Source organism: Heteronotia binoei, chromosome 4 (genome assembly GCF_032191835.1).
Source record: "Heteronotia binoei isolate CCM8104 ecotype False Entrance Well chromosome 4, APGP_CSIRO_Hbin_v1, whole genome shotgun sequence".
Taxonomy (NCBI): Eukaryota; Metazoa; Chordata; class Lepidosauria; order Squamata; family Gekkonidae; genus Heteronotia; species Heteronotia binoei.
In genome coordinates, this window is record NC_083226.1 from 61,824,003 (window position 1) to 61,846,782 (window position 22,780).

The 22,780-nt window shown below is 41.4% G+C and overlaps 1 protein-coding gene across 1 annotated transcript in view; it reads right to left on the bottom strand.

Moving 5' to 3' along the window:
* The window catches only part of SMARCA2 (SWI/SNF related, matrix associated, actin dependent regulator of chromatin, subfamily a, member 2), a 180,400-nt gene extending 157,895 nt beyond the window's left edge, over positions 1-22,505 (bottom strand). Inside the window, exons 1-3 of the mRNA XM_060237411.1 lie at positions 22,162-22,505; positions 10,923-11,181; positions 5,011-5,140 (exon numbers count right to left, since the gene is read on the bottom strand). Coding sequence (XP_060093394.1) covers positions 5,011-5,140; positions 10,923-11,147 — 355 coding nt within the window. The 5' untranslated portion in view covers positions 11,148-11,181; positions 22,162-22,505. The remainder of the gene's footprint in view (positions 1-5,010; positions 5,141-10,922; positions 11,182-22,161) is intronic.
* Positions 22,506-22,780: the final 275 nt, after the last annotated feature.

The following is a 22,780-nucleotide window of genomic DNA, read 5'->3' on the forward strand; positions in this document are numbered from 1 at the left end:
ATTGGGGGGGGATTGGCTCTATGGCCTGTTTGGCCAGAAGGATGTTGATTTCGTCTTGTAGAGCCTGTGAGGGGGGGGGGTTACAAGGAAATGCGAGTTCTTTGGTTGTGAGGTGAACTCTATGAAGTAACCCTTCTTTACAATCTGCAGTACCCAAGAGTCCGTTGTTATGGACTGCCACGTCGATAGGAAGGGAAGAAGTCTGGGAGTGGAGGGGGTGAAGTCAAAGAGACTGCTTGTTTGGAGGAGTGGTCTTTTTTGGAGCTTGCGGTTTTTGACGTTGTTGAAAAGGCTGCTTTGCAGGGGGTGCCCTCCGTTTCCAGTAATCAGATTGCTTTGGAGATCTGGTGCGCTTGTAAAAGGGGGTTTTCCTAGGTCTCTGTCTGCTACCTTGAGGTTGCTGTTGGGTTACCCCCAGTCGCTTTGCTCTTTTCCTACTGTCATCCACGGTGGTAAGGATGTCATCCGTGGTGGCATTAAACAGGCCCTGGCCATCAAATGGGAGATCCTCTATTTTATACTTAATGTCCTGTTGTAAGGAAGACGAGCGAAGCCAGGCGTGTCTCCTGAGAGCTATTGCGGTCGCCATTGACCTGGATGTGCATCCAACTGAGTGGCGAACAGTGTTGATCTGTTGCTTGCTAAGACGATTGAGCTCTCTTAGCAAATTGGTGGCCTGTCGTTGTGATGTTTCGGGTAGCGATGGTACCAGAGTGGTGAGCTGTGCTGCAATATTGTGTGCATATGCCGCAAAATGAGCCATGTAATTATTAATTTTTGCTGATGCTGTGGAGATTGAATAAAGTTTTCTCCCCAGTGTATCCAGTTTACGCCCTTCTTTTTCTGGTGGTACAGGGTGGCGTGTTTGCTTAGTTTTTGACGACGAGTGCACAATCATAGAATTAGGTGCTGGATGGTTAAACAAAAATTTTGACTCCGGAGCGTGAATTTTGTATAGTGACTCGACACGTTTGGACGTTGGTGGTATAGAGGCTGGCTTATCCCAGGCCTCTTTTAGGGCCTCTAAATGGACTGGAAGCATGGGCAATGATGAAGTAGCAGGTAAGTCTGCATTGATCAAGTCATGGACGACGTCGGTAACCTTGGGAAGGTCAGTGGTTAACTTAATGTTCAAAGCTGTGGCCATGTCGGTTATGAGGTCCAAATAGGATTTGGCCCCTTCTGAGGGAGAGAGATCTGCAGGCTTGGCTATGTCCGAGGCTGGGGAGGCCGGCTGAGATAAGGACTGTGAAGAGTCTGAAGCCTCAAGGTCCGACTCGTCTTCGTCCCGTGGATCCTCTGGGTCCGGTGGCAAGGGCGGTTTAGTTAGCTTGGACGTTGACGGTATAGGAGAGACTGGAGCCCGATGGCGAGGCGATACCACATGTTCAGAGCGAGACGACAGGTGGCGTTGGTACCGTGCTGGACTTTGGTGCTGTTGGTACCGTGCTGGACTTTGCTGTTTTTGGTACCGTGCTGGGCTTTGCTGTTGTTGGTACCGTGCTGGACTCTGCTGTTGTTGGTACCGTGCTGGGCTGCCAGACAGAAGTAAACGGCAGAAGAACGAAGAAAGAAGAGGAGACGCAACGAGGAAGGACTATCCCGGGCGGCGGTCGGAAAGAAACTGGTGGGTGGAGCGCCTTCCCCCCGCTCCAGGCATGCGCAGTGGATGCCTGCTCCCCAGGGCGGGAGGAAGTGCGCGCCAAAAATAATGCCTAAGGCTAGCTTTGAATTCTCCGAGGTCGGGTTCGTTCCAGCGGGAAAACCCATGTGTGGGACTGCACAGAGACCACGAAGAAGATCAGAGCAATTGCTCAAGGCTTAACTGCAATGCAAAGTGGAGGTATGAAATAAACTGGGAAGAAAGGAAGGAGAGTGGAGCAGACAATAGGAAAAGCCCCCTAAACAATGAGCAGCCCATGTGAAATTAGAGAACAACCCCAATTTCCCCCTTCACAGCAAACTCCCCCCCCCCCCCAAAAAAAAAAGAGTGGCCAAAGAACCCAGGGCAATGCCAGCCCTTTGACTCCAGATTGAGTATAGCTCCCTCCCCATGCCCAACAAAGCTCTTCATTCAACTTCATCGCTAAAGTACACTGACTCTCCCTCTCCCTTTATGTCTCCAACTCTGGCCAAAACCCCAACAGAGGACACATGTGCTTAGCTCTGACTTATAAAGCATCTGAGTCCCAAGCTCTGTTATTGGCAGGCAGCAGTACCTAACAAGCTTTGAAGGGTTCCTACTGGCGTCTCCAAGGCTGAAAAACAGCCACCTCCACCATTGTCAGGAGTTGTGCACCAGGTTTCCTGGGTTGGTTTCGTTTACCAGAGCCACCCTGAGCCACACCCAAAAGCTCAGAGATTTATTCGGAGACCACATGTGTCCTGAACATTATGTCCCAAGTCTCAATTCAACCACAATTTGTTCTAAATTTTGGCTCATCACGCAGTTCGTGCCTAACTCTAGTTGTAACTTGTGCAGACTCAAGTTAAAATTTTATTTGAACTGCTATGGCAACTGCAGAAGTTTTTTTTAAAAAACCCTTGTGGTACATTCTTGAGAAATAGCTAATTTCAATGTAAGAAGGTATTTGGCCTGCACAAATCTACTGCCCTGCCTCAGGGCTACCGTTAGACACAAAGGGCTAATGAGAGTACCTTTAAGTTTTCTGTTATAGGGCAAATAAGAAGCTCTAGGGAGAAGGCAATTTGCACTAGGAAAACAGCACAATGAAAGAAATAGTTAATTTTATCAACAGCCACAGTCCGAATCTTCTTCCCTTTATGGCTGCTTTTGCCTTAAAAGAAAACTCAGTCCTAATCATGGATCTCTTTCACTCACTGTATATGTAGTTTAGCCCTCAGAGAACCGAGTAAACAAGAAATCTGTATTTGCACTTTGTTTAGCAAAGGAAGGTATAACCACAATCAAAGCAGAATCATATCACACTAGGAATAACAATATTCAATGTGAATACAGGACCAATTAATATCGGGGGTATTCAATTACACCACTGTTATTTGTGATGTAAGCACAAATCATGCCTCAGGGAATTAACTACTCTTATTCTCCTCTTGCACCTGGAAAAAGATGTTTACTGTCCCTGAGCATCTCTCTGACACAACCCAAGTACCTTGGGGACCTGTTAAGTTGTGCTCCTGAGACAAATGACAGCTGAATATCCCTGCTGTTTAGCTTTTGCTAAGAATCCAAGCACTTTGTCTGAGAATCTACATAATATAGAACAAGCCAGTAGAAAGTTTATAACTCATTCTAGCATTTAATTTTTAATGAAGAAATGGAGTACAATTCTCAGGGAGGGGAAGCTTTAATTCATTCATTCTACCAGCACAGAGATCATATCTTTCCTACAGAAATGCAGTCTAAGGACTGAAGCACATTGGTTTCCCACCATGAAGTAAATTTAGGTAATCACCTTGTAGCAAAAACCTGTTTGGAGGTCACTGGTGTTGGAATGCATGCATGTAACACTGGAATTCAGGAGAGAATGGAGAAAACTACAGTTGTCAATAAGCCAGGAGACCTAACTAAAGGACCAAACATGGCAAAAGGAGGTTCACCAAAAATTTGAACCCTGGGTGGGGTTCTTGAAAGAGAAACTTCAGAAATTCCTCATTTGTAATTCTAAAAAGCTCAACCTCAAAGAGGAAGGTATAAGGAACATTATTTCCTTCTGTTTGGACATCTGTAGCGGCCCCGTGGCATAGAGTGGTAAAGCAGCAGTACTATGATCTGAACTCTCTGCTCGCAACCTGTTCGAATCCAGTGGAAGCTGGATTCAGGTAGCTGGCCCAAGGTTGACTCAGCCTCCCATCCTTCAGAGGTTGGTAAAATGAGTACCCAGCTTGCTGGGGGGAAAGTGTAAAAGACTGGGAAGGCAATGGCAAACCACCCCGTAAAAAGTCTGTCATTAAATTGTTGTGAAAGCAACATCACCCCAGAGTCGGAAACGACTGTTGATTGAACAGAGGACCTTTCCTTTCCTTTCATCTTGAACATATAAAATACCGTAATTTACCTACAAAGTTACTTTTTTTTTCTAGTTAGGAGAATATGGGAACAAAAAGTCTCATCATTCCTCACGTTTAAGGATTGACCATTTTTAATTTTCTAAGTTTTGCCCTCATGAAAACCTATCTAGTAAACCACCATTACATCCAATTAAGAGATGGGAACTAATGAATCCTTGGCCAGATGGGACTTGGAGCCATGTCCCTGAGGACCAACTACAGCTTTGAACACTAAACTATGCTTGATTTGTGATGGCAGAGTCATAAGAAATTGGCAATTATTATGGTAAAGGTTAGGAAATTATTCTCAAAACATTCACACAGCCACTGATAGCAATCCACAAACCAAGGGAAAAAAAACAGATTTGCAGAACAATCTTTTTGTAAGCAATTTAATTCTGAGGTACAATTTTCCCCACTCCCAGCTAACAGTAACAGCAAAAAATAATACCCTGCAACAAACTAAAAAGTCCCTGGTCAAATCTCATCTCTGTCCAAAGTCATTAGCCACACAGACTCAGTCCCACATCTGCAATACTGGAGTAATAGTAATGACCTACCTTACAGGACTGTTAGCAAGACTACAAAAACATAGCACACATGAAGCATTTTGAACATTTAACAGCACTAAATACAAGTATTATTATGACCTTAATATAAGGCAAGTCCATTCAAGCTAAGAGACTGCAAATTTTCACCCTTCAAAATGGCTCCTGAACACAAAGATGACTGATCCGACCAATAAGAGAAAAAAGGCCTCTCATCTGCATCTGTTTTTCAGCCTAAAGGTTTTAAACAAATACCTCCTGTGCATCACCCCTACATCCTGTTCACCCCTCCTCTGTGTGTGCATATTATATGTATTCTTATACACATACCCAAAATGCATCACTTCTCACTGGGAAATTTGACTGTAGCTTTAAAGATCTTAGACTCACAATGATCCAAAATATATCAAAAGCACATCTTGATATAAACCTTGACTATGCTGATCCATTGGACTTTGAGGTGGCCCCATTCCAGGATGAGGAGGTCGCATACTTGCCGTCTTCATGGAGTTGCTATGCAGGTCTTCAACCATTCCTTTCTCATGCAAACCATCGATGGGCTGCAAAATTCAACCAATAAAGAATTTGACAGTTTCAGGAGATTCCTAACCCACTATCTCAAGGACTTATGACATGACAGTACTTTTGGTGCTAAAAATCAAAAGCTGTATTAAAATGAAAGTGTGCAAAATCCATCAGAAAAATGAAAAGTAGCAATCACAGCATCCAATCAACAAGACAATGAGAACTGTGTGTACCATGATAACGCCTCAATATTTTCTGAAATGACATATTTGATGCGCACATATTTACCTTTACTCTTTCACTACTAGTTGTTAAAGAAGCAGCACTAGAATGTGGAAACATGGCCTCTTCATTTACTTCCACTCAGGCTATTCCCCCACATCTCTCCTTTAAAGGGCTCTTGTGATGTAGTTGGACAAGAGTAATGCCAAAGATAATTTTGTACATTTTGGGCCACAACCAAATAGAAGACTATAAAGACCACTTACATAATCTGGAAGCAAACAGTGTCTCAGAATAAAAGAAGGTTTGTTATCCTAAGCCTAGCCTCCAAGCAGTAACTACTGCATCAGGACTGTTTTTCTTTGAATGTGAATGTTCTGTTATGGGGGTCAACTCTCACTCTGAAGGGGAGAAGGGGGCAACAGATACATTACCAAAGCAGTCTCAGTAAGAGTGCCTGCCACTGCCTATGCCTGAGGAAAACAAGGTTGTGTGCCAGCACTTGAAAACCAAAAAGGAATCTGGAGAATAAAACTAATGGTAAGCCACAGGATACAGGGAGAGTGTTATACAGTGAGGATATGAAATCTATGCTAAACACAAGTAACTTGAAGGGAGGAAAGTAAGAGGTCAAGGTCATAGAAACAGAATCTTAAAAATACAAATCTAGACTTTAAAAGAATCAAGACAGGATAATCTATAATATTTACTTTCCTTGCCAGCTGTAATAGGTTTGCCAGCCTCCAGGTGGTAGCTGGAGATCTTCTGAGATTACAGTTGATCTCCAGCCAACAGAAATCAGTTGACCTTGAGAAAATTGTTACTTTGGAAGGCATTAGACCCCATTGAAATCCCTAAACCCTGCCCTCTTCAGGCTCCACCCACAAAATCTCCAGGTACTTCCCAACCCAGAGCTGGCAACCCTGAACTTATAGCACCAGGGAACTGTTATATAAATGTTTGGCAGCCACTCACTGCTGTTTAAATGTTTGGCAGCCACTCACTGGAGAAGGCACACACTACTGAAATGTCCCCAGTGTCCTGGAAGAACCCGTTTCAGCCTATTCCACACCATCTGAAACGTTATGACACAAAATAGAGTGTGTGTTTGTGTATGTGCTTTGAAGGACAACAAGCTGTACAAGTGGGGAGAGAAGCTGTGAAGGAACTTACAGGTCTAACAGAAAATGAGGAGAGGGGTAGGATTGCCTGAGGCAAGAGAATTAAAGTGTTTTCCAAACTTCTGCTCTATGCATAACAGACTATGTAAACTAGCTTACCTCTCCTAAGGAAAGAAAATTGGGGGGAGGGGGGGGCAATGCCTAGCTTTGATTACAGAACCTTCTAAAAAAACCCAAATACCACATAAAAGTATAAAACTAGTAATTCACAACTGCTAAGCAAGTTTGTTAACACCATGCCTAAACAAGATTAAAAGCATTAAGCAAGCAACAGAATCAGACTGTGGGGCAAAGAGCTTGGTTGCTTTCAACAGAGCAATATCTGAGTGTAAGCTACAGTGTTTTGGTTTTAGAGGAGTGAGTTTAGAGTTGCCAAGTCTTACCTGGCTGCCTGTGGGGGACTGAAGCACTCTTCCTCAGGTTGTCATAAACGCTATGATGGCCATAGAGATCCCCCCCCCCAAATGACAGAAGCCCCTCCCCCCGCAACTTGCTCCTTGGGGACAGGACTCCTCTGGCAGCCAGTTCTGTGGCAGTGGGTTGGAGACCCCAAAATCGGGGGGACCCCCACCCCCAGTGGGAGAATGGGAACCCCGAGTGAGTACCTCATTCCTTTTGAAAAGTAAAATGGAGTTACACCTGAAACCGGCTTCATCTAGAGCTCACAATACATTTTACAGTATATTAGATTAAATGATGGGGGCTTTTTTTCCTTGTTTACTGCTTACATTTAAGAAGCTGGGAGGCTTGTGATGAGTTGTGCAGAGATGGGACAATTTGGAAGTTGCTCCCCCCCCCCACAACCTCTACGATCCTATTAGCTGTGAGGGGCTTGATTTCTCCTTTTCCCATTTTACTGACTTTCAATAGCTCTTAATATTCTGTGCTCCTGAACCATACTCAAACCTCATCAGGCCATGGCATTTGGGCATGGAGAGAGGTGGGGATTGGAAAGGGTACTTCTGTTTCATTTGCAAAGTCATATTTTTCTGCATATTTGGAGGTTTTCCCAAATCTCTAAAAACCCCACTATGTTTGGGAACAGCCCCATCATGCTGCTCAGCATTCACCAATAGTGACGCAGCAATGGTTCAAAATGTTCTCTGACGGTTAAGCAGAGTAAAAAAATTGAAAAAGAGGCAGAGGACCAGGAAGGGAAACTCTGCAGAATTTATGCTGAAAACAAATTAATACAGATTAGTGGCCTCTTTAACCAACCAGTTACAATCACAATAATCAAAATGTTACTCAAAAAAAGGCTAAAATGGGCCACAAAGCATTGAAATGAATGCAGTCACAAAAATGAAACATGGGTATGGAGTAAATAAGCAACATGTAACATAGCCTGACAGCTATGGGCACATTATTACAATGAGAAATGAGAAAAAATACTGTGATGTTATACACCAAGTCCTACAAATTTCTTTGGCCATGCACCATCTTAGAAAACGATCTCAAACACACCTCAATTTTCATTATTTAGCTCAATTTTCAGTAATCAGAATTCATTTCAATTATTTTATGAACTATAAAGTTTATGCTTAGCATGGAAAACTGTAAACTTCCAAGCTAGCCTAATTCAAAAGTTATAATATACCGGTATTCAAAAGTTATAGCAACAGTACAGAGAAGTGTTTAGCATTTTTATATTTACTTAAAATATTTTTATCTGATCCATTCAATACAATTCTTAAAAACTCAGATTCTCTATATAGAACATGATCAGGGAAACACAAATGGAAAAAAGCAAAACGTGTGCTCTGACTGCAATCCATGAGACTAAAAAGTATTTAAACATTAGCCGGAGAATGGTATTATGAAGAATAGATTTCCCCCTTAATTTGTATTAAAAAGCACATTATTCACCGAGTTAAATGTCTGCATTGGTGCACACAAACTATGTGAATAAAAGGAAACATATCCTTCTCAGTCAAGCACATATAGTATTTATGGTGTTGAAATAGTAAATATACTGCATCCTATGAAAGCAATTTTCTAGCCACCATCACAATGGGATCTGATTGAAGAAATCAGTTTGGTTACTTAATCGTTAGCTACCATTATCAACCAGACCTGACAAATCATGAAGTCAATCCCTGAAACTACTTTTTCTTATATAGTCATGATGGAATCTATAAGATTAAACTAAGTAGTTTTATGATTGCAATGAACCACATGAAGCTTGTGTTGGGCACAATTCAATCTGTCCCACTAGATTACATAGTATTAAACCACTTAATAGGATTTGCACTGTTACAACCAGAAACAACAAATGTTTCTGCTTAAGCGAAGCCTTTAACTGTGCAAGAGATATACAAATATTACTCTGAACAACAAAAATGAGTAACTTTTGCTCCTCCTCTGTGAAGTTCAACTCCTGCACAAGAGAAGAGTGGGTTTGGAGCTCTGAAGTTCTAATAGAGAGCAAATATAACACATCTCTGAATAGATGGAGAGCTGGAAAGCTATCATCTGTTTTCGGGGGGGGGGGAGGGAGGAGTGCAACAGACACAAGTCACCTGTCACTCTTATCAATGCCTACAGTCTCCCATATCAAATGAATATGTCATGACTCCCTTTGACCAGCTCAGTAATTCCAACTCTGAATTCCAAGAGAAGAGCCCGAGGAGCCAAGATTGGTAGTAGCTAAGGTCACAGGGACCATGGAGAGACTAGCATAATAGAGGTGCCTGCTGATGCTGACATGCCACAGTCCACCCTGCCAGAACCTGCAAAGAAAACTTCACCACTAGTCCCTACAATAACTAGCAAGCCTCTGCCAGGCAAAACTTGGGCCTTGGATCTTCTCCCACTTAATGGAAGCAGAAGGCCCTAGATGATGGGTCAAAGAGAGTGCCAGACTGGCTGCACACATCCCCATGGTGAAACTAGAACAATGCACTGTTGGCAGTAATTCCTTGCCAGAACACAGTGCGCCCTCAGTAGCTCCATCACCTGCCTGCAGTACAGCTAGGGCCAATTACCTCTAAGACTATTTAGGTTGAGGTCTGAGAGCACAGTCTTATTGGAGCAGCTAACCCAGCCAGTGCAAGTCTTGTGTTCCAAGCACCAATTCTATGCCTTACCTCCAAGTCTTCTCTCAAACTTCCAGCCCCAAGCTAAAGCTTATGTCTCAAGCCTTTCCAGCGCAGACCTAAGGGCACTGCTTTGAAGGAAACCTGACTGAGCCTGACCACAGAGCTCAAGCAAAAGTGCTTATGTTTGTAGGTCTCTACTATGTGAATTCATGTCTACCTGCTTTATAGCAGTACAATAGTACACTATATCTTAAATTATCATCATAACACTTTCTTCCTGTGGCTTCACCAGATTTCTGAGACAACTCTGACAAATGACTTCACAATACACAAGCATTAATTAAGCACAGTTTAAAAGCTGCACTCACATTCCAAACAAATTCACCTAACACGAGTTAATTGAAAAAACAAGATTAATTTACAAGGTACAAATCATTTTTGGATCAATTTTTACCTTTAAAGCAATTTTTTTCTCTTCAAACAAACTAAGACAAAAGTCATGAATATTCCAATGCATATGAGTCCCAACCTGTAGAAATACTATGGCATAGACCTCTGGAGTCACTTTTTATTCGCAGATGGAAACATCATCATAATACTTCATCACTGCCTATGTACAACTCTGTCTCAAGTATCCTGAGTACTGCAATGAACAGGGAAGCCCTTACTGAAATGGGATCAAAAACTGAATGCATCTGAGATCTAGAGGAGACTTGCAGAGCATGGAAGGCAAAAACCCACTGATGTTAATGCAAGGTTGGATTGAGAAATGTATACTGGGCCAGGCTTCCAAGCAAATCCACAGAAGTTACTAGGCCACATAGTCAAAGTTATCTCTGGTAGCAAGTCAGTCAGTCTTCTGTTGTATTCCAAGAGAGTAAAAAAAGGGGGGGCATGTATTTCTTCTTCTACCAGTGTATTACAGATTCTTGTCTGCAAGTGATGCTTACTTGTCATGGACAACAAGGTGAGTGACTATTTCCATGCCTGTACTAGGAGCAAAGCATTGTTTCCAGTGCTCTGGATCTGAATGCCTTCATTACCCATTTCCACTGATTTCAACAGATTTAAATTCCAAACAGCTAAATTTAAGTGAAAAGATATAGTCCTCTCCCCCTAAAAACACTGGCTTGTCTTTGAAAAGCAGCTATATGACCTAATTAGGGAGTGCTTGCTTAGGGATCCTCTGTATCTATGGTTTATAAAAATGTTGTTCAGTTTAGAGGTCAAATGCTATTCCTATCTCAGGACCGTGCTTCATGCAATTACTCGGATGATATAAAGCTCACAGCAATATTCCATAGCGCAAAATACAATGGCTGTTGTCAAATAGGTATTTGATGAATACAGTGTGTACGCATGTAAGAAGTACTTACTTTGTGCATTGGGTGCATGCCTTCTTGTGGGTAATCACTCGGTCCCATAGTTGGCATTGCATGTGGAACACTTGGGGGGCCAGGACTTGGTCCCATCATGCTGTGTACAGAACTTGGTGAAGGGCCTGGGCCTGGGCTAGGACCTAATATTGGTCCTGGTGAAGGACCTGGGCCAGGGGAAGGACCAGGATGAGGCATTGCACCAGGATCTGTTGGTGTAGACATCTATTCTCTGCTTGTGTTCCAATCACTTGTACAGCTGTAGGGAGCAAGGAAAAACATACATTAAGGAGATGCCCAGTTTTCAACAAAGTAATCTGAAGAAATGAGTTTCAAGTAGTTTTCTAGCCAATCACACAACCTATCATGTAGAGTTTCTTGCTGATAAAAGAATTCTACAAGGGAAGGTTTTAGGTCAAATGTAATATATAGTTTAAGGCAGAGATCGTTAAAAAATAAAGAATTTGATGCCTTCTTGCTATTTAAGAAATCCACAATGGGCAGAACAAAAATACAAGCCTGAACTATTGGGTTTAAAAAAAAACAAAAAAACCCTAAAGTGTCTGTACAGTATTTTAAAAAAACAATAGTGATGAGCTAGGTTGTCAACCTCCAGGTGGTAGCTGGAGAAATCTCACTGTTGCAACCAATCTGCAGGTGACAGAGATTGAAAATGGCTTTAGAAGGTTGACTCCGTGGCATTATAGCCCACTGAAGTCCCTCCCCTCCCCAACTCCTGCCCTCGTCAGGATCCACCCCCAACATCTCCAGCTATTTCCCAACATGGAACTGGCAACCACAGTGATGATCAAAGGCTTGGTAAATATCTGCAGTTGCATCAAACCACAAAGCAAGATATTTAAAACCTAATGTGGAATCCAGGAAATTGTCTGCATTTCTGAGGGTACAGTGGTATAAGCATGTATACTAAATGAGAGTGAAGGCTCTCATTTAGTGGTACATGTATATTCATTCACAAGAGAAAAAGACAAATCTCCAATTAAGACATACACTTAGTCTTGTCTGTCAAGCAAACCAAAAGTCTCTTTTTGCATTATTCATGTAGTAGGCACATGTGACATGTTCATGTGGTATGATCCCAAAGACTGTCAGCCTATGCCCTGCAAAGGGTTGTCAGTCCCTAGCTTGGGGCAGGGGATCCCCCAGTTTGGAGCCTCTCCCCTAAGTCAGGGCTGTCAGAAACTAGAGAAAATTACTCCCTCCCATCCCCCCGAAAAAAAAACCCAGGCAAAAAACAAAGTAAACGTGAGCATCACCCATGACATCCCAATTTCACCAGAAAGTGACATAACTGCATTGTGTTTATTTCTTGCTTCTTCTTTCTTCCCACCCAGTAAGTGCACTCCCCCATCCCCTGCCTACTCAGCCGAGCCACCTGGCAACCCTAGTCCTGCATAAGGAGCAGTCTCTGATTAGCAGAAAGTACAATGTCGCTGCCCCACTCCTGGGTGTCTTCATGAACATTATATAACTTCCATACCAAATACACTGTGTCTTGCCAATCTCAGCTTTGGAAACAGAAGTTCTCCCATGCCCCATATTCAGCAAGTCACTTCAATCCCATCATTCCATGTGAGGTATGGGGAAGAAGTGGGCTGCCTTTGGAAGTCTTTGTTTATAGAAATGTCTTGAATCAAGAATCATCTCCAACTTATACCAGCCGTCTAACAAACTTTGCCTAATGCTGGACAGTTTGTGCACACTTCCAGCACAATTTGAGTGACAACCAGCACTTGCTCCCCATCCCCCACAACACCTTTTGGGACCCAATCATCAACATACTTTGCCAGGATATGGCTGCCATGGCGCATGAATGCACCGTACCAGAGAAAGGGTAGCTATACTGGATCCCTGAAGGAGGCTGCTGTGCATTCTCCTCTGTTCATGCACGGTGACAGATTGAAGCACAAAACTGTAATGTTTGAAGTTCATATATATGTGTCTATCTGTGTATGCCATGGAAAAATACAGAGAATCTGTGATTGGTTCTGGCTTCAAGTACATAGCCTGAGTGTGTCAAACAACCAAGGCTGAGCTCATGAAAAGAATTATGAACGTCCCGTACCAGTGGATTATAAATTTCATCCTATTGGGGAGGAGGGGGAACCCAGATGCCTTAGACTGTCCCCTGTTTACATCATATTATAGCTTGATGCTGAAAGCTCATATATACTCAATTATTCTAATACATTTCTTTGTAAACATTATAGTCTTGCATTTTAATATCTATTCCCTTTCTCTGGTTAAGCCAGTCAATGAATTAGAACAAGAGCTATTAAAGTTACTTAAAATAAACTACCTTGGGAGCATATTTGTTGCAGGGCAAGGCATAGAAATACTTCTGAAGCTATCCCATTTAAAATAAACAATAACTGCAGAACACCACAGGGGCTAATTAGTCCCCCACATTCCCAAAGCACTGTCACAAATGTACACAACTGCATCTGCTGGGTCACATACAAGGTGCTTACAAAGAAGGCATGGGGGTGGGACTGCAGCAAAGACATTTCTATAAAGGAAGATGAGGTTTTACAAGAGACAAGCACATTGTCAGAAGACATCACCATAAAGAGTGCTTAGTTTATAGCGAAGATTCCCAGTACTGGGAAAAATCAAAGTGAAATGTAGCACTTCTATCACAAATAAGGCTAAATTTAAACAGAAACTGCTATGTAGCCAGTGCAAAAGAACCATAAATAGCATCTTCACATGTCATCCTTAGGCTCAAAGCAGTGTACATTACCTTGAACTGAACCTACCTACAAGAAGCACTATTTTTTCTAAATACATATAGTTATTTCTTTTTGCATAGCCCTCCTCATAGTCACCATTTAGATGAAGAACATGTTCACATAACAAGTAGAAATATTTGTAATGAAGACAAAAGTTCCAAAATTTGTTTTCCATCTGCAGAATATGTACAAATTATCATTGTCCAGTACAACCCTGCACATCAAATTTGCCCTTGGAGTACTGTTTCTCTTTAAATTTATTTATTTGTTTGAATCCCGCCCTTCCTGTGAACAGACTCAGGGCGGCTAAAATGCAATAATCTATTATAAAACAATATTAGTATAAAACATTAAGCAATTATTAAAACCATATAAAATTAACTGATTTGGTGCTATATCTGCTAATATGTAATGTATAAGATAAACAGATAGATGGACGGCATCCCATAGTTCTTCATGGTTTCTCATAGTTTCCAGATATGCTCATGGCCTAGATTGATGTCTCACAAAAGTGCAATGGTAGTAATATATTATTTTCTTATCCTCATTTGGTCTTGTGGAATAACATCATGGGATTGAGTAGTCAGAGAATGCATATGGTACAAAGATTACACTTGTTTTACATTAAGGATTAATTACATGCTTATCACTATGGCAATACGAAAGGTCAATGACAACAGTATTCTGAGGTGACAGGGGGCATTGTGCCTTTCTGTGCTGGACACAGAGATGACACACACACAGACAATCATACACTGCACTGGGGCAGGGGGGTGGTCACTGTCTTGGAAAGGGAAAGTTTTTGCTGCCATGAAAACAGCATCCCTATGGAAAACAGAACAGCTGATGGAAGAGTACAAGCAACAGAATTCAGGGCACGGGTTTGGCCCCAGAGGGATACTAAAACCTGCTAATATTGCACAAAGCAGGCCAAATGTAGCCACAAGTGCAACATTAGCTCTAGAGTAATTTAGTGCTATAATGTAGTGCTATACATATCAGACTAGCGAACAAAAAGCCATAGCTCTGATTCCAAATTCTAGTTTCTTCACAGGAGTCACATTTGCCCTACACATTAGATCACTCTTACACAGTGCCAGCTGGCAGTGCTGCCAGCATTTTCTTCTCATGGTGTTCTCCTTCCAGTGTTACCACTCTAAGCACACTCTGTAACTGCATCTACTGGCTTATTCTAGGGGAAACAGCCCATCCCCTCAAGTTTAGTTGCTTTCTGTCGTATACCCACATGCCCTTTCAAGCAAATATGACTACACACAAACATTAGAAACCAGCTGCACCCATTTAATAAATTGCACCCACTTGTAATTTTGCATTTTCATTTCATTCCCCAGGCAGAAACTATGACGGTTCATCCAGCAAATATGCTGCACATGGGGAGCAATGACAAAAACAAACAAACAAGCAGATAGAAAATGGAAGGAACATTAATTAAATTATGAAGTTTCCATTTAGGTAAATTTTAGAGCAAGGATATTTTCCTGTACCAGGTTTAAGCATGGTGGTAGTTCATCCTTATGGACCAGGGCAAATATTATACGGCAGAGCATATCAATTTTGCCCTAAACTAGAAATGATCCATGGAGGACACCTAACCCAAGACAGTGCCTTTGAAGACTAAAATTATGGTCCAGCTTGTGATTCCTACAAAATTAACCTGGAAGCAGCAAATTAAACAATAAATCTAAAGGTGAGCCTAAGATAGGACATACATGTTGCCAACAGTAATATCACTAAGTCAGAGACCATCAGTGTAGGCACTATCTAGAATGGTGGATTTCAAATGTGCTAATATGCATTACTAATGCAAGGTATCCATATAACTGGAGTCTTTAATTCATAAATAAACATTAATCAATATTAGACTACTATAGCTTACATTTAATTTCAGTTCAGAGCTGTACTCTAAGCAATTTAAAATCCTTACCCTCTAAAGTGTTTCTAAGAGCTCCCCCTGCCAGGACAGTCATTGGAGATATAGAAGAAATTTGTACTAGATTCACCATTTGGGGGTTGAAGAAACATGTCATGCATAATTTCAGAATTGAAATTATTGTTATCCATTATTAGTTTATGCATGCTACATCATTAAGTATACACTGTTAACAAGGGCAGCAATCAACAGCACTTCTGAAGTCCATGAGATACTCTCAGACCATGCATAAAACTTAATTGCCAAATTATTATATAAGACTGATGCAAAATCTGAAAAAGGAAAAGGCAAAACAACATATTCTGGAGAAAAAATAAGCTAAAACCCACTTTGGAATCCAACTGCTGCCAAACATTCAGAAGGAACCCAATAGTGCAGATCTCTTTTGTGGGAGGTGGGCATACTCCAGCGACATGTAGCAGTAGAACTATTCTTGCCAGTGTTATAGTAAATCCAGATTGAATCACTGCCAGAAACATGGCTCAGACATTATCAGAAAGCAGAGAAATTTCACCGTTTGAAAATATGCGAAGTAATGTGTAGAAGTGGATATGAGCGGTATGCCACCTGGCCTCACTACTGTTTTTTTTAGATCAAGCTCAAGTCAGCATTTGTCTACAGTTACATCACTTAAGGTAAATATCCATAGACTAGTTTGCCTTGTCCCAAAAGAGATGGTGACACATGCACCATACTAATACATATCATAACAACCCTATGACAGAAAATATCTTTCTGCCCATTGTACTCATTTTTAGAATTGCTGTTCTCCAATACAGTATGATAATAAAGCCCTACCCATCATTTTCAATAACCAATTACTACATTGGTGTGTCAAGGTATACTTGCATAGACAGAAAACCCCACACAAACAATAGTGTCAATGTGGTATAGTGGGTTAGTATGTGAGACTACGATCTGACAGACCCAGGTTCGAACTCCCACTCTGCCATGGAAGCTCACTGGGTGACCCTGTGCCAGTCACGCACTCTTAGCCAAACCTACCTCATCAATAAAAATAGAGAAGACAACATAAACTGCTTTGAATCCCAAGTAAAGAGGAAAGGCAGGATATACTAAATGAAGTAAATATACAGTGAAGTGTAAGGATTCAGTGCTAGAACAATTCTTCCTTCAAAAGCCATTTGTGCATGTAACTATATACATTTTAAGCTATTTTGCTTTGGGGTTATGTCACTTGCTGTCCAAAAACAGGAAGAAGGACTGGTGAACACCACTAGAAATCCTCTTGTTGTTTGTTTCAAACATTTACATACCACCTTCCCACAACAATATGTTATAGGCAGTTTACAATATAAGAAAACAATCCACAACTACAAAACAACCTCCACAATTAAACAACTAGCAATAAGCATAGAGCAGTAGCACCTCAAAACTTTATAACAAGGAGGAAGGAAAAGAACAGCCAATGAAGGGGAACTGCAATCAACCAAATGGCCCAAATATCACCTAAAATGAGGGGAAAGTCTTGACATACCATTTCAAAATATTCAAAAATGGTACCAGATGTCAAATGGTAGTGGACATTTCACAGATTGGACTGGGGGGGCAAAAAAAGAGGCTTCCTCCTTTGTAACCACTAACTTCACTTCTAAAGAAGTCAGGAGAACATTAACAGGCAGCAAATTAAGTATGGAGGCAAGATTATAACGACAGCAACGGTCATTCAACTACCACATCTCAGCCATCCTGGGCTTTATAAATTAAGACTAGCATCTTGAAGAACATGTATCCAGAGACCTTTAAGCACTGGCTTTTAATACCTCTAAGTCCACACCAACCAGAAAACTCGCTAATACATTTTGTACCAACAATTTTCTGAACCCTACTCTCTTCAGGGACAGACAGACTCACATAGCTTGTATTACAATAATCTAACCCAGAGGCAAGAACAAGCATGGATTACTGTGATCTGACCATACTTCTTAAGAAGATCTTTACCTTAAAACCTGATTTAGAACTTCCCTGTCACCAGATAATGGAATGCGGGATAAGGCTTTTATGTTATTTGGGTTACTTTAATAAAAACACTCATTATTAAAGTACAGTTGGCATTTGGGGAAAATGGGTGAGGAAAGTCTACTCAAACTTAAAATCCTGTGTTTGAAGCAAAAAAGATTTCAGGGTGGACATTTAAAGTCATATCTCCCAAGACTCAAGGTGACACAGAGTTAAAACAAAAAAGACTATCATGGACAAGCCTGCCCAATACTATCTTCTCAACAGTTACTTTCTGCAAAAAGCTTGCAAATAAAATGCTATTGCATGCTTTCTGAAAAGCAGGCAGCAAAGGTGCCATCCTCACCCACAGTGTAAAACTACTCCAAAGTACTAGCTCTGCAGTAGAGAATGCCCTAGTTCTGACTCTGCAGAATCAACTACTGAAGGCAGAACACTGTAAAGAGGAGATCACCTAAAGAGCACAACTGATGCATGGAGTATGTCAAAAGATAAAGTCCAAATAGTACATGAAGGCATTACAAGCAAAATAACCTGTACTTCAAAAGGGCCCAGAAACAAACAGTTAATAAATGCCACTGCTGAAGCATCAGAGATAGTGGGGAAGAGCCAACAAGCTTTTATGTGGATACTAAAGAGAGGAAGAGTGCCCTCTGACTGAGGAGCTGTGGGCAAAAGCCATGTGAGACAAGAGATGTAGAAGGGAGTTGGACAAGACTGAGTGGAAAAGCTGGTTGAATCCACCCCATTTTGTCCAGCAACCTGTCCCAAACAAGAGCCTTGATACCATACTTTCTACCAGTGACAGCTTTTGTGTCATTTTCAAAGGAAGCCCCCCTTGAAATGCATGACAGTAATCAACTCTAGGGGCAGTGGCACAGATCAGTGTAGCTAGGTCAGGAGAATCCAAATAATGACTCAGTTTACAATAAAAGTGAACTGAAAGAAGGCACTCCCAGTAGGAATGTCAACCCATTTTTTTCATTAACAAGTCTGCATCCAAGAACATCCCAAGCTCTTCAGTTGATCTATTAAAAGGCATCATCAGTGCAAAAGCAGAGAGGATTTGGAAGGTAAAAGATATTACTAAATCCTAGGCTTAATTCTGAAAATTCTGCAGCCCTGACTTGATTGATCCACGAGATATCCCAATGGTAGAAGGCTCAAGACTGCAGTTTTATTTAACATTTTTATAATTAATGTTGCAGTTTTCTTCTTCAACATTTATCATTTCTGTTCCAGATTTTATTTCACCTTTCAGAGCTGTAGTAAATTACTTTGAATGTTCATGGGCTGTGACTTGAAGTTTTCCTGAGAGTTTCCTTGTCAGAGGAATGAATTAATTTTAGTTAAATTAAAATATTTGGGCCCCAATTGTTATTGCCTTTTATACTTTCATTTATTAAGATCAAGTGGTCTAAGTACACTTTTGAATCTGAAGTCCCTTATGGTTGCATATATGTATTCTAATAAGGGATTCTGAATGCTACATTCAAAACACTTGGACATCAGTTTGATTTGACATCAGTGCTAGTTAAGTCAAGGAACCTATATAGAAAGTGCCTTCAAATATTCCTTCAGATAAAAGCTCCATGCTGCAAAATGCATCTCAACAGCTTGGTGGTTAGCCACTCATTTGGGGCAAGCAACAAATCCTTCCAAGTAAATGGCTCACCATAGCCAGTGATTTACCTGGAAAGAAAAAGTTGATACTTTCTTTTTTTCAAAGTTTGTAAAGGAATATGCCACAGGTTATTGGGGAAAAAAACTTGACTCGGTATCCGCTTTTTATTACAGTCCACATAATACCAATGAAATTCACAGAAGAGATAAAATAATCTTTGTGAGTGCAATCAGTCTTTGGCAAATGGGAGAAAACCCCTAGGGGAAGCATAAGGGACCACTAAGGGAGACAGATAATTTGCATGTATTATCAGCAACAGACTTATAAACAAGTCAAGACTTAAGTATGCAAAAATCATGGGTCACTCACTACCTACCCAGGACTGCTAAAAGGGAGCAGTGGAGTCATATCTCTTTGTAAGTCTGGATTCTTCAGCGTTGACATGACTGTAATAGAGAGTGACTGTAAGAGCCAGTGGGTGAAGTGACAGGAAGGGCACAACAGAGGTTGTACTGGTGTGTATGTGGGGGGGGGGGGGGAGGGACAGCACAGAACAGACAGCTTGTCATAATGTGCACATGTATACACAAGACTTTTGAGGTTTTTAAGGTGAAAAGGAGTGCAAAACTTGGCAGGTACATACTATCTTCTACTTTTGCATGTCATTTCTGCCCATGAAGGAGCAGTGGGTGACATATCTTCACCAACCAGAAATATTTAGAACTACACATAAATATCTAAACAAAGAAATATAATCCAACAACTCCTATGCTTATTTATCATACTATATCTGAAAATTAACATTTTAAAGAGAGCTTATTCTTTCATCCTTTGTGCAATTCCTGTGAAATCTCTAACTTTTCTCCTAACCAACGATTTCTTCAGGTATAGTTCTGAAAATTTATTTCACACTGAAGAAATTCAAATGAGGTGAATTCTGAGCAAGTAGGATAGAAAGGCAATTATTTCACACATTATTATCTTCAAAAATATCAGGTAACACAGGAACATCACAGAAGTATTTTTATGGTCCACATCCGGGGTCGTTTTGTAGAAAAATAGGTGGTGGAGCTCACCCAGGGATTGTTATGCAGCCACACATACTATTCAATGTACAAGGAGGTGGAACTCTCAGAAAGGTTCAGGAGCTGTGCTCCTGTGAGCTCCCATTGAATCTGAGGCCTGGTCCACATAAGTGTTTCCAATTGTTTCCAAGTGTGAAGTATGCAACATGCAAGGATCATTGGAGTGACAACAATAATAATTAGGAGCTCATTAGTTCAAAAGTCAACTAAAAAATGAACCTTCTCATCTTAACTTCAAAGTCAACCAAAACTGCAGAGATACTACTTTCAGTTATACTTCTGAAAATAATATATTAAATAGGGTTCCAACATTAATAGAAAAATTGTATCTAGATGACTTTTTCTTGTCAGTCTAAAGCCTCAAGTGTTGGTCAAAGCATTTTTCAAACTTGACAAGAAATGCTCATGGACCACTTTAGAAGTGAACAAAAGAAAAGATATAAGGCTGCTTTGAACACACTCTGGTGCTGCATACTTTCTAAGAAATCCTCCAGCATAGCTAGTCCAAAAGCACAGGCATAATTCAGGAGAAATACTTATTTAATGAAGCACTACCTTCACCTCTGCCAAGCCAACATCTGTTACATGATACATTTAACTTTGAATTTGCTTTAAAATGCTCATAACTGATAGGATCTTATTGTTTGGTATGTCTGATGAATTACAGATGGACATAAAAATCTGTCTCCAATTCTGTCCTTCTGCTAAATCATTTCCCCCTGCTGTAACAATGCAACTCTCTAGAGGAAGAAATATACAACAATGAGAATAATAGGGCAATTAGGTTCACAAAGAGAAAGTGTGCCTAAATTTGCATAACAATAAAGTAACTCACACAGCACAAGCTGCCCCACCTCCTAACATGTAGCTGTTATAGTACTAAAGGAATTGGAAGACTGACTTTGCATGCATTGTCCAGATCTCAGGGGTTACTGGCTGGAACTAAAAGAAGCTGAAGGAAAGCAACCAAAGGGCACAAAAAAGAATAAAGACTAGGGAACAATAGTACAAAGGTCAAACACCAAGTAAAAGGCAAAACTTGGTTGCTGGCCTCCCCCACCCCCTTTTAAACACACTTGGTTCCCTGAAATACTCAATAAAGCTCTCTGGGTAAAATTATTTATGCAAATTAAACCAGACTTAAATTCTACAAACTTCTCAATTTCCCAAACTGATTTTTATTTCAATTAAACTTGTGTAAAACACAATCGACACAATCACATTAAGATGCAAGCACCGAAAGCAGTTAGTATGTCTCATTGCCTTAAAAACACTGTAGTAAAAGTAGTTAATCAAACCCTCTTGTCTGTTGTAAATTGCTGGTAATATGATGTAGATGGAACACTTCAGAACTTAACGCTTTCAATAACTGTCTGAAATAAATGGAGGAGTCGGAAACTCCCAGAAGGCCCCTTGTAAGTTGCACGATATAGTCAGAAGTGAGGAGCACCACATATTTCCTTGTAAACTTCAGTTTAAAGATATAAATGAGAATCCAAACTCACCTCGCGACTGTTACCATGCCTCATCTTTACACTGTACGCATTTGCTCCCACCGTGGTTCCCCTCCCCATTTTGGATTGCAAACGTTCGCTTTTTAAAAAGCATTCGAGACTCTTCCGGGAGTTTCGCAGACTGCATAGGCCCCAACTTTCTGATTGTAACCCACGCCCTGGTACTGAGACTCGCACACGCTCGAAAAGAAACAGGCAACAGCATTTCGGAGAGAGCCATATTTGAAAGTTTTCGACCCCCATCGGTGAGCAACTTCAAGACCTTTTTGCCAAGATTCATCCCGTCTCCTTCTCCCAGTTTCCCCCAAAGCCAGCGCTGCAGAGACTTTTACCTTTCCCGAAGTGACACCAGCAAGAGAGGATCTAGGCATCCACAAGGTGGGTTTGACGCCAGCTGCACGGACAAGGGTCTTTCATGGCCAAAGTAGGCCCGTCTTCTCCTCGCTTCTCCTTTTCACTCCGTCATCGTGTCATCATGATCAAACATGTCTGTTACGAGAGTGAGCGAGTCTCATTTGGCTGCGGTGACTTCCTGATTCTCTCCGCTGCTGATCACACCCGAGGGGGAGGGGTAACCAAAATCCACCCCAACCAGCGCGAAACCTCGCCTCTTCCTCTCCCAGCCACCAGCTCCGGCGCGGAGAGGCTGGCTCCAGCTGTCCTCCTTCTCCACCTCCTCCAGGCTCCCTCAGACGCTCGGCGACCAGTAGCAAACGGCAACATTCGCGCGGAATCCTCCCCCTTCGCCCCGCACGCTTAATCATCAACCAAAAAAACTTTTTTCCCCCTTTCCCAGCGGACATCATCATCAACAACAAAAATCATGGCGAAGAAGGACCTATGCTCCCTGCTCCGAAATCGAGGACGCTGCGCAGCCCAAATTCTTCCTCTTCTTCTTTTCTAATCCGCAAACACCTTTAGAAATACATCGCCGGTCAGTGGCGATTGCTC